Source organism: Sander vitreus, chromosome 8, assembly GCF_031162955.1.
Source record: "Sander vitreus isolate 19-12246 chromosome 8, sanVit1, whole genome shotgun sequence".
Lineage (NCBI taxonomy): Eukaryota > Metazoa > Chordata > Actinopteri > Perciformes > Percidae > Sander > Sander vitreus.
Window position 1 is genome coordinate 5,917,642 of NC_135862.1, and position 19,185 is coordinate 5,936,826.

Sequence of the window (19,185 nt, forward strand, 5' to 3'; positions counted from 1 at the left end):
AGACAAATGTGTGCAGCTAATTCTTTCTTCGATTTTGGGGTTGTTCCAAGGAAATTTAAATTTCTTTTTTACCCAGATGTGGTCAGCATAGAGTAAGAGGTGGTTACAGTTTTCATCCGGAACCCTACTAAATTAGACCAGACCCTCTCTAAATGATTTTTTAAAAGTTAACGAAGACGCATTTCACCACATTTATAAGGAAGTTATATGTTCTCAAAATGCTGTTTCATTGTGACGAAAACAGACTTCAGACATGCCTGTGTTAAACGCATTTAGCTGATTCCTTCAGTGATGCCTAAACCAAACAGGGAGGAGCTCAGTGTCTTGCTCAAGAACACTTCAGCAGGACACATGGATGTAGACGGAACACACTCTTTGCTTTACTGTAAGTCTCTGAGAAACCCTCCAGCAGGTGTTTTTCCCACACCTGACTCTGTCTCCATTTCTGTCTCTTTACTTTTCCTCCTCTTATCAGCTGGGTTGCGCAACACAAATATGCAGATTCTGAGACAGTAGAGAGAAGTCAAATTAGTGAGTAATGTCAGGGATCTTTTACTTTACTATCATGTGAACTGGCTTTAAATTAGTACATGCTCAGGTGTGTGATCAATATTTTGTGATAAGGACATAAAAGGTATTCATATGAGGAAAGAATTGGATTTTAGTGTCTTTTAAAAATGTTGAAAATGTTATCTGATGTCCATTGCTCAATGTTTAACATTCTTGATGACTATTCCCACTAAAATGTGATTATTATAGAAGTAGAAGGGCAACAGCTGGCTATTAATGTTAGTGGCGAGTGTTACTTTGATGCAGGTTTTCTGTTTGTTCGTGCTGGTGTCACATTTTTTGGTGGATGTCTCATTTTGAAATGAAACCGTGCAAAAGCACCAGATGAGACATTTTTTGCACTCTGACATTTTAAGTTTGTCTGAAAGTGTTTTACTGCTAACATGTGGAGTTCAAAGTATATGTATCCAAACAGCTGGTTTCAAATACTTCATTTTGGTGACTTTTTATGCACTCATTAGTGCTGGATTAGCTTGCCTGCTGGTATCTTAATGAACACGCTTTTTGATGTGTGATATGTGGTGATGGCGCAGTGGATATAACACATGCCTTTGGTGTGGGAGCCCTGGGTTCAATTCCTGCTGTGATGCATCAACCAATGTGTCCCATAAGCAAGACACTTAACCTCTAGTTGCTCCAGAGGTGTGACATACATAGCCATTGTGACATGTAACGATAAAACTTTTTACTACAATGTTGTCAAATTTCTCACCAAGATCATGTACCACCTTTTCCAGTCCTATCACACGGACTGTCACGTGCCAGGTAACACATTCACAGAATGGTGCTTTTAACACAATTAGGGCTTTGACTTGGTTTAGATCATTTTTATTTGAGGGTGATTCGAATTGTTGTCCGTCATTATTTAAAAAGACACTTGTTTATTACAACAACAAAAACAGCCTTAAATTGTGGACCTTTGGCAGTAAAGGGGAGGGTCTTTTCAACCACTTGAACCCCCCCCCCTCCAACGACCTTGCCCCCAACAAAGAGGAAGCTGGTGGAGCAGTGGATGGCCGCAACTGTATTGTTTCTACATATTAGGCATCGTTAGGCCTACTTGTTCCCATTTTCTTATAAACTGGTTATTCACACAATAGCAACATGAAAAAGTGACAAGGACACAGTGACCAAATATAGTGGTGTGTGATAACGACATACTGTGAAGGTCGGATGGCATGAAACAAACCAAGTATCAATAGAACCATACCATATACCACATACCTACAAAAGGAGACACATTTATTGAAATAGAGATTCCTATAAAACAATGATTAAAAGCAAAAATTACAGCCAGATGAACATGTTTTTTTTATTGTCTCATACAATGCGCACCCTTTTTGGTGCTATAAAGAAAGCTTTTATGAAATAAATCTTGTGAAAACTTGTGAGGCAAAAGTTACTTGATAAAGGGATCATTTATTAAATAAAAAATAATATAATAGCCAACTACTATGTATATAAAATATACAAAACATTTTTAAATGTGAGGTTTTTCCGTTTTTCTCTGTTTTACGTCATCATAAACTGAATACATTTTGAGTTGTGGTTTGCAACGTCTTCTGTGAACTGTCACATCTTGACAGGTGTTATTTGTCAAGAAAGCGACTAACATTTTAAAGGATTAAACAGCTCATCCTAAAATAATTAAAGTTAATAAGGAACCATACTAGATCCTACAGACAGAACTAAAAACCAAACCCAACAGACCTTAAACAACCTTCCCCCTTTTTTCTTTTTTTTAAACTCAACACAACTTCAGATAAGTCAAAAACATGCATGGTGCAACTTTTGGTCTGCTCTCTCCAGGCTGGTGTGGGAAAGGGACCATCCACTGACGCCACACCTCCATCACCTTAAGCAAGGTTATGGTTTTGAACACGTGACCTGGCACACTCAGTCATAAAAGCCTGTGTTCAGCCCTGCCAGGTTCACACTGTTAGTCATGATGAGGGGGCTGATCGCACTCACCATGCTGTTTGTGGCCGTTCTCGGCAAGGAGACGTTTGAGGGGTAAGTGGGCCTGCTAGAGCCTCTCACTGCTGTGTAGGGTGTCAGTGATCCGTATGCATATATATATATATATATATATATATATATATATATATATATATATATATATGTGTGTGTGTGTGTGTGTGTGTGTGTGTGTGTGTGTGCATAAATGTGAAATAATTATGAATCCATATGTAGGGCCAATTATAACACTTTTTAAACTAAAGACATCCAGTTGATGCCTGCCAACATACATCTGGTCCAATACATAAGTAATCACTCCATTTTCACAATAAATGCAATGGCTTTTATTTTTTCTGAGGTACGTTTGTGAGGCCAGAACAGGACACAATGGGCCTTCCTGTTGCACATTTTGAGTGCCAACCTTGGGAAATCATACTTCACCTCATGTGTGCCAACTTCTCTCTTTTCGTTTGGGATCTTGAGTTGAGTCAAACGGTGTGGTTCTCTTTTTGCAGGCATCAGGTGCTTCGCATTGTTGCAAAGGATGAAACCCAGCTGTCTCTTATCAAGAACCTGGAGGACATGGTCGAGTTTGAGGTCATTTATCATCCACTCACAATACATCTAAATAAATTCTAATATAAAAATGAAAGTGTGACTTTTCTTTATTATCTTTACTGTATCTCTTTTTTTGCAACAGAAATCTCTTTGTTCCAAGGACTTGGTTCCTAAATAAAAATGTATGATTTTCTTTCAGCTGGACTTCTGGAGGGGAGTAACTGATGTTGCCACTCCTGTGGATGTCAGAGTTCCCTTCCACAGCCTGCAGTCCGTCAAAATTCACCTGGAGAGTCAGGACATCGAGTACTTCATCATGATCGAAGACCTTCAGGTACGAGACCTGCCAACAGCTTGGACTCTCAAGTCTAAGGCTTAGGAAGAGGAACAAAACTGAATCTACTGCACTTGGCATTGGGCTTTTCAGAAGTTTGAAGCAGATTCTGGGCCAAAGCTAAATGTGAAAAAAATGTGTTGGCCTCTGACTAAAACATGAACAATGTTATTGTCCCGCAGGTGATGCTCGATGAGGAGCAGCAGGAGATGGAGTCTGCTGCTCGTATCGCTGAGCCCAGAAACACCGACAGCTTCGACTTCTCCAGGTACCACACCATCAGCGAGGTTAGTACACACACTCACTCTGTTTTCCTGTAAAAGCATTGATACCACAGACAACTTTTATGAAATAGTTTTTACTAAATCCTTGGTTCTCATGCAAAAAACAAGAAGTAATCAGAATAGTATTTGTTGCATTGGATAATAATATAATAACATTTTTGGGAACAAATACAATTCAAAGTTCATCCATCAATTTAGCAGCATGCAAGTTAAGCTAAATTTCCTCCCGAAGTGTTCCCAAGCCAGATGAGGTATATAATCTCTCCAGCGTGTTCTGGCTCTATACCCAGGGGTAAAAAAAAAGTCCAAAGGATGCTTCCATTTTCCCCTCACCCGTGAACAACAACCCCGAGATACTTTAACTAACTGGGGAGCAATCCACTGTTTTCCAGCAGAGAACCACTTCACATTCGACTGCAAACCATCACAGTGCGTACTGAAGGTCCCTGCCCGATGAAGCCAACAGAAACACATCATCTGCAAAGAATAGAGAAGCAATGTCCCCAAACTGGACAGGAAAAACACTGGCGGAGCTGGATATCCACTGAAAACGTGTTGGACGTCATGCCAACAATACAGACACAGCTCTCACATCAGTTTTATAAGGGCCAGATAGACAGCCCAGACAGTAAAGCACTTAACTTCCAACTAGATTATTATGTTGCAACCCAAAATATAGCACTTCAACAACATATTTAAACTCACTTAAGAACAGACAATGCTGTACAGAATTGAATTATGTCATAACCCTAACCCTAAAGACCATAATTTTGTCTGTGGATTAGATCTACAGTTTCCAGGACATGCTGGTGGCTGAGAATCCCAACCTGGTCAGCAAGATTGTGATCGGTCAGAGCTACGAGGGTCGCCCCCTGAATGTGCTCAAGGTAAATAAAACAGGCTGGAGTTCAGCAAATGAAGAGTCTTACAAAATGAATTGAAAAATGACAGTTACTCTTACAAAATAAATGAAAGACCACAAATAACTCAAACCATTGTTCTTCTAGAAGGATTGTAGATAAGTCAAGCAATTTCTTGACGAAAAGAAGAGATATCTTAACGCTGGTCATCATAGGATGTAAAAAACAAACCCTTCTATCATCATAAAAAGTATTAGGAAACACAAGATTTTACATATGTTTACTCATTGTTCTATTAGTCTTTAATTGACTGCGTCTATACTTTCAGTTCAGCACCGGTGGAACCAACCGTCCCGCCATCTGGCTCGACACTGGAATCCATTCCAGAGAGTGGGTCACTCAGGCCAGTGGCACCTGGTTCGCCAAAAAGGTGCTTTGTTAATTATTACATTGTTTTTTAAATTTTTTATTCACTGACTCTGCAGCTTCTAACTACTAACCTTCTGCACTAAATATTGTGTTCTTGACATTTCTGTGAATAGATTGTGACTGATTATGGACGTGACCCCGCTATCACCGCCATCCTCAACAGGATGGACATCTTCCTGGAGATAGTGACCAACCCCGATGGCTACTACTACACTCACAACAGAGTGAGTCTCTCTAGAATTCTTTTTACTTACTCATTTTATAATCATTCCCCGCCACATTCAGGTTTTTGATTGACAATGTTAATTAATTCATGGGACTTTTTATAAGCTTCTTTAGGGGTTTTCAACCCTGTTTAAGTTCCAAAAGTTGTCATGACTCTGGCAATTAGTGAGTTGTCTTATTAATATGTGAGTTTGAGCATGGCATATGTTTCCTATTCCATTTTCAAGGACATGAATACAAAGCCTTCTGCTACAAAACTAATGTATGCAGTGAGATTTTGATAAGACATTGATACGTTTTACGAGTTCAAATCTAACATCTCAGTACAGATAGCTGAACCCAGGAATGGGTGGTACAAATTAGCACAAGATAACGGGATATTTGTGCCCGTCTCGATCATAGAAATCAAAGATAAATAAATCCAAAGCTACATAAACAGAAATGAAGGTATGAACCCCAAATATAAAAGTGACAAAGTATGATGAGGTACTCTGATGTTTCCAGAACCGTATGTGGCGTAAGACCAGAAAGCCCAACTCCGGCTCTAGCTGTGTGGGAGTCGATCCCAACAGGAACTGGGATGCTGGTTTTGGAGGTAACGTCTTAAACTGTACCGAGGCATTACATGGAATTCTTAAAGCTTTTAAACTCTAAACCTACCGTCTTAAGTAATTATCAGTGAGTTTTTTGTTTAGTTTTAAAATGGTCATTGATTGCGTTACAGATTATTTTTCATCATTTCAATTTTTTTAACCTGTATTTAAAGCTTTAGTACGCAACTTTTTGATATTAATGAGCGTCCATTACATTCAAGAAATTGCCAAATGAGTTGCTACAAAGCTAATTAATGCGCAAACAGTTTTGTTGTTGTTACTTAGAATTCCTCATGGGGCGACTACGCACTATAGCTTTAAAAATATTTGGTTAATACTGACTTGCATTGCTGTCTGCCAGTGTAATGCTTGATACTGCCACCAAATGGTGCCAAATTACCTACACACAGTGGCTTTGAACAGGATGGGCTACAGGATGGACTTTATCCAAGAGAGCTCTGGCCAAAATGGCAGCGCAATCACACAGATTTGCCACAAATTGCTCTTTAATACGCAGAGGACACAATACAATGAATCAATTGAACATATTTTGGTGGTTTAGTCATGCTATTGTTAATTTTGTGACATGTTTTGTGCTTTTGCACATTATGGATACACTCCATACCATTAGTATTAGTGTCTAAGGAACCAAGTGTTCAAAAGGTGTCTATAGACAGATGGTGGCATTTTCTAGCAGTTTCTCTGACTCTGTATACATCCCCATGTAGGAGCTGGTGCCAGCAACAACCCCTGCTCAGAGACCTACCATGGACCCAGAGCTCACTCTGAGTCTGAGGTCAAGTCCATCGTGGACTTTGTGAAGTCCCACGGTAACTTCAAGGCCTTTGTCTCCATCCATTCCTACTCCCAGATGCTCTTGTACCCCTACGGTTACACCGCGACTCCATGCAAGGACCAGACGGAGCTGGTAAGAATCACACTCCCTTTTGATCAATCTAGGTAAACTGATTGTAGATCTCTTCTCTGGGCTCATCAGTTTGTTGTAGTTTTGCCTGTACTGCTTAAAATTGAAGAATATGCCTAAGCAATATGAAAGACTATGAATAGACGTTTGTGCGTGATCATGGTAATCTCTTCCCACAGCACATTCTGGCTAAGAAGGCTATCACTGACCTGGCCTCCCTGTACGGTACTAGCTACAGATACGGCAGCATCATCAACACCATCTGTAAGTCAGAATTATTTAAATTCTACATACTGGTGTTAACTGTGACATAAATCAGAACCATTGGAAACCAATGGTAGTTTAGTTGAGAAAGACAAGTTGAACTTAAAGAAATCAGATGTTCACCATTGCCCCCAGAGCTGACAAGCTCCATTGTGGTTGCCAACTGAAAGCCTGTGTTTCATATAAAAAATACCCTGAGCAATACCTGTTTCAATTTTAGACCAAGCTAGTGGTGGCACCATTGACTGGACCTACAACCAGGGCATCAAGTACTCCTACACCTTCGAGCTGAGGGACACCGGCCGTTACGGCTTCATTCTGCCAGCCAATCAGATCATCCCCACCGCCAGGGAGACATGGCTGGCTCTGATGGCCATCATGGATCACACCGCCAAGAACACCTACTAATGTGTGTGTGTGTGTGTGTGTGTGTGTACACAAGTGAAATTCCCTGTGGAGGGGATATCATTGGCAAATGTCACCTTTAAAATGTCATCTTTATCATATGTCATTTAGACATAGTGAAAACAACAAACTAAAATAAACGAGTACACTGGAAATCTGCAGTTTCTTTTTCTTTATGATTTTAAAGCTTTGTAATTGGGTTCATGTTGGGCATGTCCAACATGTATTATGCACATTATTAACATGTTTATGCACGTCTGCGTTTGATACCTCTGTATGCATTATTTCCACATCCTTTAAACCTCTCATTACAAAGATTCTCATCAATCAATCTTTATCTGCTTTTTAGAGAGTTTAAACCATAAATTAATAAACACGTACAAAAACGTTGGTGTGGCACAGAGTGAGACTTTATTCCTGTCTTGTTTGATCCCAATGTATTCATCCTGGTCATTTTTTTTTTTTTTACGCCAATCTAACTATGCTTGTGGGATACAACCATAAATACTCTAACCCTAAAAGCATTATTATGAAAACGTCAGTTTCTATTCTGGGCTTATTCCAAGGAAATTAAAACATTTTTTGTTTAATTTTTTTCAGGTTTTTACCTAGATGTAACCAGCACAGAGTAAGAGGTGGTTACAGTTTTCATCCAGAACACAATTTGTTGTGAATATAATGTTCAAACTACAAAACAATCCTGATCATATTGTTTCACAACACTAGCGAATTAGATCAGTCCCTCTCCAAACAGTAGATTTAATTTAAAGTTATTGAAATGAATAAATAATGTAGTCGCTTCTGCTATTTGTTCTGTCAACATGCCTATCACCTGCCTTATTAAGACAAAGAAGCAATTCTGATAAAGCAGACATTTTTACACTTTATTTGACTTTCATTTACAAACAAAGTAATGTGTTCAGATCGTTAATGTGAGTTAAGAATGAAATCGCAAAAAAGGGCTCCAAAGAAGAAAAACAATTACCAAGAACCATGCAATAAGTCACCACCATGGCAAAAAACCCAAAAACTGATCAATACTGTTTTTCAAATGCATCTGTGGGTACTGAAGTGCTTTTTGTTACAGCCATGACAAAAGGCCCGTTTCCTTCCTTTAGTGACACTGCAATTTTGTAATGATGACAGTCTTATCTGGGTGAAAGCCATTCAGTTAGTGTGATCACAATTTACAGTACTTTTTACACACACACACACACACACACACACACACACACACACACACACACAAAGAAAACCAAAGTCACGTATAAGCATTATCTGTACCGTCAGTTAAGGAATCACAATAAGACATCATGTCCACAATGTGGAGAAAATTACAAAAATACAGCACAGCTTTAACAAAATGGATCAAGCTCGTTTACATTATTTCTATGAATTACATCTCATGTAAAACATAGATTCCCAGCATATCCTTCATTTCATATCAACATTCAATTATTCTGTCTCCAGCGAGAAAGTCTCTTAGGAATGCCATTTATGTGGTGGCTGTCATAGTGATGGAGCTAAATGTGACCTTTTTTGGACAGAATGGAAAAACAAAAGTACAGATTATCAACAGAATGAAGTCATTATCTGTACAGGTTCAAAAAGTGGTGGGAAAAAAAAATGGATGAGAATAGTGTTACATTAAAAATAAATGAGTGCAAAAAGATCCATCAGTTTTCAGGGTCACAGATGAGGCACTGTGCAGACATTCAAATATACACCATTTACTAAATATTATGAGGAAAATAAAAAATAAAAAACATTGAGGGGAAAATACTTCAGTCTGACATAAATCTCTAGAGGTAAAGATGAAGAATGCGGTATTACACTGGTTACTGAGGAGTCTGAAATGAAATGTCTTTGTTCTGTTCCTTTTGTCCATTTGTTTTTAATTTCATACTGTTAATTAAGTCTTAATTACAGTTTAAAACATGCGTGTCGTTGACATTGTGCAGTGTTATTAACTTTCCCAAGGTGTGTGGAATTTCCAAAATTCCATATTCAGCATCTGTTTGGTAGGGGCGCCACAAACTCGTAATGTATACATTTAAACATACGTGTATGTATCCAATTTGATGTAATATAGAAGGTGTGGGGTTTCCTGTCCACCTCTGACTGTACAGCAGCTCTCTGTCTCTGTCTCTTAGAGGATTATTTTGCACACTGGGACAAACAAATTGCGTTTCTTACAGTTGTGGAGCGTGGTAACGTAACCTGAAATAAATAACTGTGTGTTGGAGGTATGTTTGTTTGGGTATATCTGTGCTGTTGAAGAGGGGGGGGTGGTGGTGGTGTTATTTCCAGGGTCTACTGCTCTGAGCCCTGGCGCTGTCCCTCCCAGCTGTAGAGGAACTCTGTCGACTCCGAGCGCTGGATGCTTGAGACTGGGAGCTGCTGGATGACATGCGGCTGGACATGCGGCCTACGGCGAACACACATGCAAACAATACTGAAGGGTAGCAAAGTGATGAGACAATGCCAAAAAAAACAACAATCGTGAGTCTAACTTCCTCTAGTTCTGCTCTTAAATTTGGATTCATGACTTCAATCTGCCCGAGAACAGAATTTCATGGAGCGAATGGAGCAGAAATATTAGGAGGGATGGATTCTTTCTTTCCCAGCCTCTTTTTGTGATCTAGAGATTCCAGAATGATACGACTGGTCTGTAATGCTTTATGTTACGGGTTCCATATTTTCCTATAATTTCCTAGAAAAGACAATGAACTTCAAATTCATGGGAAAAGTTCCTGGAAGCGTGACTATGTAATTTGGTATTAACTGTAGGAAAAAATGGAGATAGTGTTCAACTGGCATGCTTTTAATCAATTACAGTAAACCCAATGAATTGCTAGCGTAACCTAGAAAGTATTTGTGCACAGCATACAATCCATCACACGTAGAGAAACAAAAATATGGTGTTTTCTGAAAATTAAAACCACATAAACCTATTCTGGTACAACCTCTAAATACAATTATGAACCTGAAAATGAGCAGAATATGAGCACTAACAATGCTCTGCAAATGCAAACGTTTCTGACGGTGTGGTCTTACTGTTGGAGTTACTGGGGATGAGTATCTCCTCCAGCTGTTCCTGGATCTTGGCCAGCTCGTCTGATGCAAACCGCCACCTCTTCTCTGCTGCTTGCGACGGCTGCTGCTGCGGCGGCGGCACGGACCTCTTCTTCCCCTTGGGTGTGGGAGAGGACAGGCACGAGGTCGGGATGCAGCCCGTCGTCAGCCCTTCTGGAAATCTCTGAGCAATTACCTTGAGACCTGGGAGAGGACAGCAGAGTGGGATGATCGCGCCTTTTCATACATTGAACCTGCAACAGTGCTGGCTTTGCCTTGGGTCAATTTATTGAACATGTAAAAAAAATAAAAAATACAAACACAACATAAAACTTATAAGCAATAAAAAAAGACAGACAGGATCCTTAGCAACGTATAAACAAAAAATAAGCAACTTAAGTTATATAGTTCATGTTCAAAAGGGGTAGAAAGAAATTGAAAACCGTTCTGGTTCTACCCCCCTCTCAATATGTATATATTATTCTTAATAGAAATCCAATTTCCATCTCGTTTCCATGTTCAACTCGGTCGGCTTGAACAAATCAAACTGTTTGGACAATAACAACAACAAAATAATCTCAACAGATGAACCAAAAACCTTTAAACCGTCAAGACAAACAAGAAAGAACCAAACAAGAAATCACTGGTCCAGCTCATAGCCATTCAATATTTAGTTTCTGAAGAGTTTTTTTAAAGTTTTTTTCAGGTCATTATTACAGTTATTCCACAGACTAACACCCTTTGTCTTAATGCAGTGAAGTTTCATATTTGTTCTTATTGGTGGTTTTTGGAATATACAGATTCCTCTCAATGTGTGTGTGTGTGTTTTCTCTGAGTTGAACCAACCCCGGGATACTACTAGGCAACTGGTGATTATTTGCTCTGAACATGATTTGAATAGTTTTGTAATCAATTTTTTTTTTTTTTTTTTAGTTTAATAAATGCTTTAATCAGTCAGATACTATAACCACATAGCGTGGATTATAGGGATGTGCTGAATCCAGGATTCGGCTGAATATTGGGCTTTTTGACGGGGTTCGGTTTCTGCTGAACCTTAGAATTTTTTCCCACCTAACCGAACCCTACGCTCGCGCTACGCTGGTCGACGTAATGACGCCGCCGTTGATTACGGGAAGGCGTTTACGTAGGTGGAGCGTTCAATGCAGTAGGCTGGGAGAAAGTGAAAATGGAACTCGTGAGCAGAAAAAGTGTCGTTTGGCAGTGCTTTCAGTCAAAAGAAGGCCGTTCAAGTCCGGCTACATGTTCAATTAGCGATGCCGATTTGTCTCGTGGTGGCGAGGACCCTAAACAATACACAACATCGCCGCTGTTAAAACATTTGCGTATGAGACATCCGAAAGAATACGAGTTGTGCATGAAGGAATCTACAGACAGCAGCCAGAATGCAGCAACTTCAGGTACGGCAAAGGAAGGCCAGTCACAGCTAAAAACTTGTGTTAACCATTTGTTTACTTCATTAATGTGTTTACTGTGGTAATGGACTGAGGATGGGAGCAGGATTAGGGTATTAAATCTTAACCAGAGTGGATTCGGTATTCGGCCGAACCCCAAAAATCTGGATTCGGTGCATCCCTAGTAGATTATACACGATACATGAGGTGACAGCTTCACGCTGAAAGTGGACTAGACAACTTGATACCTTACCTCCAGACAGCAGAAACAGATTCTCAAATCCTCGTTCACACATGACGGTGGCCGCCTGGCTGGCTATTCTCTCGTCCTCATCATACACGATGATGATCTTCCCTGCTGTATTTTTCTGCACAGGTTGGGAGTTAAGTTCAGACAAGTCAATTGTAGGGTCAGTTGTAGGGCTGGACGATTAATCGTTTTGCGATTTGGAAGAATGCCATTAGCTAATCGTGAAGGAATTTTTTGATTCCTCCTATTATTATAGTTACTGTTTTTATATAGGATACGTGCTTGAATAATGTTAAATATCACAGATTGTTTAAAGAAATGTCCTATTTTCAGTGGATTGTATTGTTTATGACTTCATTTAACATGATGGTAGAAGGTGCAATATGTAGATGCTGCTATTGAACTGTTTTATTGGAATCATTTTTTTATTATTTTATTTTTAGTTCTGTGTTTGACTGTTCAATGTTCCATGCTTATTAAAAGAAAAACACTTATTGCTCGAAATTCATATCCATGTTCTCATCCTTGCGTAAGAATGTAGAGCAGTCTTGATGGTGTCTCGTGCTATAATGCTCCGTGACATGTTTTATCGGTTACACGCAGTGAATATTGAACTTTTTTTTAAAATCGCAATTTGAATCGTAATCGCAACATCTGGCAGAAAAATTGCAATTCCATTTTTTCCCCCCCAAATCGTCAGTTGTAACTTCAAAAAGCCACAACACTGATTTTGTGACGTGAAACAAAAACGTCCGTTTAGTTTGAGTTGAAGGATACATATTCCAGCACGTCTTTGGTGTAGGGGTTCATCGTTCGAGATAGCGTGGCGATGGGAAAACTGTGTGCTGCGCGAGAGAGGGAGATGATTAAAAACAGCAAAAGACATGTTTTGCATGAGAAGCTGGATGATCCGGCTTGATGTTCCTGCCACCTACCGCTGATGATGTGGCAGCGGTCGTATTGGTCACGGTCCCGTACGTCCAGCAGCAGGTAGGGGCAGTCGGGGTACGGCCTGTCGGCTACCTCGGGGCCGGACACCGACTCATTCTCCATCTTCTGATGTTTCCTGTTGACGTTCAGCTCTCCCACACCATTAATAACACTGTGAGGGGTAAAAAGATAGGAGGCTGTAATTAGGGCTGCGTACCCGATTTCAATACTTTTTAGGCACCGAACCGAAGTCCCTCTATCGTGTTGAGTACTGAAAAAATGCCTTGTCATTCAATTCCCAATTTCAATACCTAAGGAGTACATTTCATCAGCGGCATGCTTCTACTAAGAACTCATAATGCTTGTGATTGGCTGTTTAGCGTTACTCGTCGTAGAGGCAGGCAGTAAAAACTACGTTACGCACAGAGGCAGGGCTCACATAGTAGGAGCTGAAAAATAAAAACAAAAATAAATAACATTACGGCACAAATCATTTTATTTATTTTTCAGCTCCTCCTACCTAAAATTGGTATCGAAAAAGTATCGTAGGAACCGGTATCAAAGTCACGGTATTGGTATACGTTAGAGCTGGGCGATATAGCGAAAATCAAATATCACGATATTTTTGACCAAATACCTTCTCACATGTTGCTCAAGCACCCTCTGATACACTGTAGAATTCATGATGGATTCTATGATGGTGAGCTGGCCAGGTCCTGCTGCAGCAAAGCATCCCCAAACCATGACACTTCCACCTCCATGCTTCACAGTTGGTATGAGGTTCTTTTCCTGGAACGCTGTATTCGGTGTGCGCCAAACATGTCCTCTGTTCTGGTGTCCAAATAATTCAATTTTAGACTCATCTGTCCAAAGAGCATTATTCCAGAAGTCCTGTTCTTTGTCTACGTTCTCTCTGGCAAACTTCAGTCTGGCCTTAGTTGTTTCTCTTGGAGAGAAAGGTTTCCTCCTTGCACACCTCCCGTGAAGATTAAACTTGTGCAGTCTCTTTCTGATTGTAGAGGCATGCACTTTCACATCAACAGTCGCCAGAGCCTTCTGTAGGTCCCGTGATGACATTTTAGGGGTTTTGGAGACTTCTTTTTGCATCCTGCGGTCTGCTCTCGGGGTGAACTTGCTTGGAAGGCCAGACCAGGGCATGTTGGCAGTTGTTTTGAATGTCCTCCACTTGTACACTATTTTCCGGACAGTGAAATGGCTGATTTCAAACTCTTTTGAGATCTTTTTAAATCCCTTACCAGACTCATAAGCTGCAACAATCTTCTTTCTGAAGGCCTCAGACAGGTCTTTCGATCTCACCATGGCGTTCACTCTCACGTCAACAGCCAGGAGCACACCAAACTGAATGTCTGAGGTTTAAATAAGGGCAAGCCTCCTTCAAAATGCTGAGCAGCAATGTTCTAATCATGTGCACTGGATGTGATACACCTGTGTGTGATTTCAGCCATTTTAAGTGGGACAAAATGTGGGGGTGTCCTAATTTATTCCTCACCAGAAATTGCATGTTTATTTTATTACATTTTACAGAAAGCTTTAAAAAGTATTTTCTTTAGTTTTACTATTTTATTTTTTCACGACTGTATATCGATGTCGATATAATATTGATATATTGCCCAGCCCTAGCACCAGTACTGGTATCGACATTTTTTTTAACGATACCCAGCCCTAGCTGTAATACGTGTGTCAGAAAGACTTATGTGTAAATGTGTTGTTTGAATTCATTTAAAGCTATAGTGCGTAGTTTCTGTCGCCCCATGAGGAGTTATTAATGTTAGTAATGACAACAACACTGGAGGATCCACATGACTTCAGTGATCGTGCACCAACCCTCCTCCACGCAGTCGCTAACACGGAGGATTAAAAAAAAACAAAAAAAAAACATGGACTCTTCAGAAGAGAATTATCTTGTAAATGTTATGTCCTCTTTGTCTCCGAACCGGAATGCTGCTGTTGTTCTTTCTCAGCGGTGACGTAAAAAAAAGAAAAGCCACCATTTTGTAAACATAGCCATTCTGAGAAATACAAAGACAATGTTGTGGAGCTGATAGGCTTAGTAAGTCTCATTTGGCAATGGCTTGAATGTAACAGCCGTTCATTAATATAAAAAAAAGTTGCACACTATAGCTTTAGGATAAGTAATTAATAATAGTAAAAATAATATCTTTATTTATTTAGTTATTTAGTTCCGTTCCTTGTCTGTATGTTTTGCTATGATAATTCAGTACAGGACAGTAATGTTTTTTCTTTTTCTTCTAAAGGCAGGGAGGGGTTGATCTTCCAAGTGTCGAACCAGTTAAAGTGAAACCAGAGCCCAGAGGGAAAAGACTCACTGCAGCAAATGAGAGTGAGTATGGAGCTGAGCCAAACACTAGAAGCACACCACTGTCCCTTTGTGTAGGTCTACCCCAGTGCTGTCCTACTTTCTCTCTCTCTCCATCTGTCCTTCGCACACGGTGAAGGTGAAGTAAAAGCTCTGCCATTACAGAGCACCCCCCCCCCCGTGGCCCCCTGGAGAGCCCACAGATAGAGTTACACTCCTGGGGTTCCTGTTCAAGCTGGATGGGGGTGGGGGGGGAAGAGGACACAGGTGACAGGAGGGGACGCTAAGAACATTTTTAACGAGGTAATTGTGCGGTATACAGGAGGGTGGAGGTGTGGGACAGGCAGGGTGCAGTGTCACAGGTGTGCTAGGAGTTGTGATTGTTGGATGCTGGGCGTGACTGAGTAAGACAGTGTGAGCCTCTGGGCCCTATCTTAACGATCTAAGCGCACGGCGTGAAGCGCCTGGCGCAGGTGCGTTTGGGGCGTGTCCAAATCCACTTTTGCTAGTTTGACGGCGGAAAAAAGGGTCCGTACGCCGGGCGCATGGTTCAAAAGGGTTGTACTTAGTGTCTTCATTAATTCATAGGTGTGTTTTGGGCGTAACATGCAATAAACCAATCAGAGTGTCATCTCCCTTTAAAAGCCAGGCGCGTTTGTACCTTGGCGCATTGCTATTATGATGGCGGATTTGCACTGTAATATTTTTATTTGTAATCTTTTGCGTGTTTGTGTGCTGCTGCACTTCCCTGTGTGTGTGTAACAAGCATAGTGCGCGCACTGTGCATAAGCCTAGGATCATTTTACTAATTTGCTGTTAAAATAATGAAATGCTGCATTATTGACTTTAGACCAGGTTGTTGTTGGTCAATGGCGCTTCCCGCTGCCTCAAGATAGCAATACGCCAAGAATGCACCCGAACACACCTCCCTGTAAGACCAGCACGCCCATGGACGCAAAGATGGGCGCAGGTGCATTTGCTATTTAAACGACGTGGGCACTGGACGGGAAATTGACAACTGCGTTGGTCTTAAACTAGCAAAGACACTTGTGTCGGGCTTTGCGCCGCACAGGGTGCAAGATAGGGCCCTTTGTGTGCGTATGTACTGAATGTAAGCCTGCATTCACATTTTCTGCGTCGGTCATCAGGCAGTGCGGCAAAAATGCAGATCTGCCCATTCATTGTGTAGTGAGTTTAGGCTGCAGCAGCGGGTACCACAGGGGGTAGACAATACAATGGCCAATCATGTAACCGTCGATCAGACTTTTCAGTCCATTTTAAGGCGGTGCGAGAGTCTCGTAAAGGAAGTAAGGAAACATCACTGCCTCTATTGCTGCCACAAGAAAGTTTTAAAACACTATGAGGGTAAAAAAAAAAAAAAAAAAGCACTGAACTGCTTAGGAGTTTGTGTAACAGCTGACTGTTTCCTGCAACAACAAAGCACAGTCCCAGACTCTTTTCTTTCTCCGTGAAATAAAGCTGCCTTCAAGTGAGATCTATAAACGATCTGAAGGAAATAATGTATGAAGTCTACATGTGCTAACCCAACAGGCCGTCACACAAATGGGCCATTTCAGTGACACTCCCACCGCCCCAAAACCCGCTGTGTCCTGGTCTGAAGGTGCCCTAACACAGTAAACGAGAGCCTGGCAGAAGCGATGTTTGTGTTTTGAATCGGCAGCAGTATGCTAGATACAACTACAGCTAATGTAATTTCAGTGGGCTGACCCGTTAACACTGAAGGTTGAATCTCCGAGTGATATGGTGTGTTGTGTACAGTATAAGGTATTCAGGAAGGCTTTACAGAGTGCAGAGTTGTACGGTACCTCAGCAGTGTTGACCTGGCAGAGTAGCAGATTTCCCTGGCGTCTCCTGTATCCTGACGATCTGAAAGAAGCCTCGGGGAGCCGTTGGTGTGTTCAGACAGACACTCTAGGTCTGCATCAGACACCATTGACAGACTGTCTGCAAACCAGCAGGGAGTGGGGGATCAACAGATTGTCACCTACAGTCCTATTAGAGCTTGCATTCTTTCATCATACTGTATTGCATTGCAGTATATCCAGTACAAATAATGGCAGTGGCCCAAGTTTTGTTTTGTTTTTTTGTTTCAAAATGTTAATCCCCCAATTAGTACGAAGTTGGAGATAAATAAAATGTCACAATGTTAAGTGAATGAGTAACTCTGCTAGTTACCTTCCGGGCCGTGTGATTCGCCGTCAATTTCACTTTCATTCAGGTCTGATACGGAGGCTACCTGAAGTATCTGGTGTGAAAAACAAGTTTAGAAAACTAAGATGCTTTTACTGTGAAAAAGTGCAAAAATTGTATCTTGGAGTCTGTAAATGAAGGAACAAACCAAGCTAAATGAATTCAGAGCTGTCTGTCCAAAACTATTCACACAAATAGTCTATTAATTATTAAGCACTGTGAATGGATCAGGGTTTCTCACTGCATTCTTTCTCTCGTCTCCAAAAAATAACTGTTGGCTGGATTTTACATTAAGTATGACATGTTAATCTTGCAGGACGTTACAGTATTGCAAGGAAATAAACATAAATGCTTACCAATTGTGCAAACGTTGTCACTTTTAACCGCTTGAAGATTTCATCTTTTCGATACCTGTAATCTGAAATAAAAAGGAAAAAAAAAATACTTTAATCTAAGAAAGGCTAGCGGAGAAATATTTATTGAAATATCTCGAATATCTCATCTATAGAAAAAGAACAGTTCAAATTAAATATTTTTTCTTCAGAAGCCGGATTTAACAACTGACAAACCCTCAGACAAAACCCAAAATATCTGAGATGTATGAGTGCATCAAACAAAGTGTATATAGTAGAGTAGAAAGATAAAACATGATACTTATAAACATATGCACAATTAACGTGACTTGCCAGTTCTGAGTCCTTCAAATGAGTTACTCACTTTTTTTAATCTCCTCCAGTCTTTCCATATACTTTGTGAGGCTGCACCCTATTGCATAAAATGAAAGTAACATCCATAATTAAGAGGCAAAAAAGGCATTTATATGACATTTTAGTCATAACAAATGGCACTAGTTTATAACATTGTAGTACATCTGTACATGGACAAGATACCTGTGTCCAGCCTTGTTTTGACATGTTGATACTTTTCGTTTTTCGGTATCCTTTTTTTCAGGTACTAGAAGGAAAAGATAACCATGGGTCTATGTTAGCTGTATGACCAGAAACTAAGACTGGGAGCAAATGCTGACAGTAGTTGCGTTAGCCTGCAAACTTGGGAGCTATCAGAAAGAGCTAACTTAGCTAACTAGCTACATGATTCTTACAGGTGCACTGTCGTTGATATGGTAACTTAACACTGAACATGGCTAACTAGCTAGCTTGCTAAGGATAGCTACCTTTGTTTCTATTGCCCCACGCTGTATTGACACTATATGATATTATCGATAGTGCAATATTACCAGTTAGCAGGTAAATAAAATAGGCAATGCTGTCTTTTAACTAACGTTACCTGCACACTGCCGATGCCCCGATTGAGCGACATCTTTTCAAACCGAAATACCAAACGTCAACTTCCAAGTTTAACAATCTCGGTGCTGATTTGTCAGTGCTGTTTCACGGACCAATCAGATAAGCTGACACTGCGCCTCTGAGCAGTTTCATATGATATGGTTGGCTAGTTGCTTAGCAGCGAAAGACGCTCCACCTTAATGACTTAATGCTGCATTCATGACACTTAAAAATAACCGGAACGTTGGACGGTTAATGATAACAAAAGTTCACAAAA

General features: G+C 40.5%; 2 protein-coding genes across 3 annotated transcripts; one reads left to right on the forward strand and one right to left on the reverse strand.

Annotated features, from left to right (window-relative positions):
* Positions 1–280: 280 nt before the first annotated feature.
* On the forward strand, positions 281–7,796 carry cpa5 (carboxypeptidase A5). Of its 2 annotated transcripts, none has more exons than XM_078256505.1 (12): positions 281–385; positions 2,380–2,583; positions 3,045–3,126; positions 3,287–3,421; positions 3,604–3,708; positions 4,491–4,592; positions 4,894–4,995; positions 5,108–5,218; positions 5,724–5,814; positions 6,541–6,740; positions 6,917–7,001; positions 7,222–7,796. In XM_078256505.1, the coding sequence occupies exons 2-12, from the start codon at positions 2,516–2,518 to the stop codon at positions 7,407–7,409; spliced, it is 1,269 nt and encodes a 422-aa protein (XP_078112631.1). In that variant the 5' UTR covers positions 281–385; positions 2,380–2,515; the 3' UTR covers positions 7,410–7,796. The 2 variants fall into 2 exon arrangements, with proteins under 2 accessions (XP_078112631.1, XP_078112632.1); XM_078256506.1 differs by having other exon boundaries at positions 321–412.
* A 473-nt stretch (positions 7,797–8,269) lies between these two features.
* cep41 (centrosomal protein 41) lies at positions 8,270–19,000 on the reverse strand. The gene is made up of 11 exons (XM_078256510.1): positions 18,910–19,000; positions 18,513–18,576; positions 18,340–18,387; positions 17,979–18,040; positions 17,608–17,677; positions 17,238–17,376; positions 13,079–13,245; positions 12,921–12,988; positions 12,147–12,261; positions 10,464–10,685; positions 8,270–9,834 (listed from the first exon to the last, which is right to left on the reverse strand). Exons 1-11 carry the CDS (start codon positions 18,940–18,942, stop codon positions 9,707–9,709), a joined length of 1,116 nt encoding a protein of 371 aa, XP_078112636.1. The 5' UTR covers positions 18,943–19,000; the 3' UTR covers positions 8,270–9,706.
* Between the last annotated feature and the right edge of the window lie 185 nt (positions 19,001–19,185).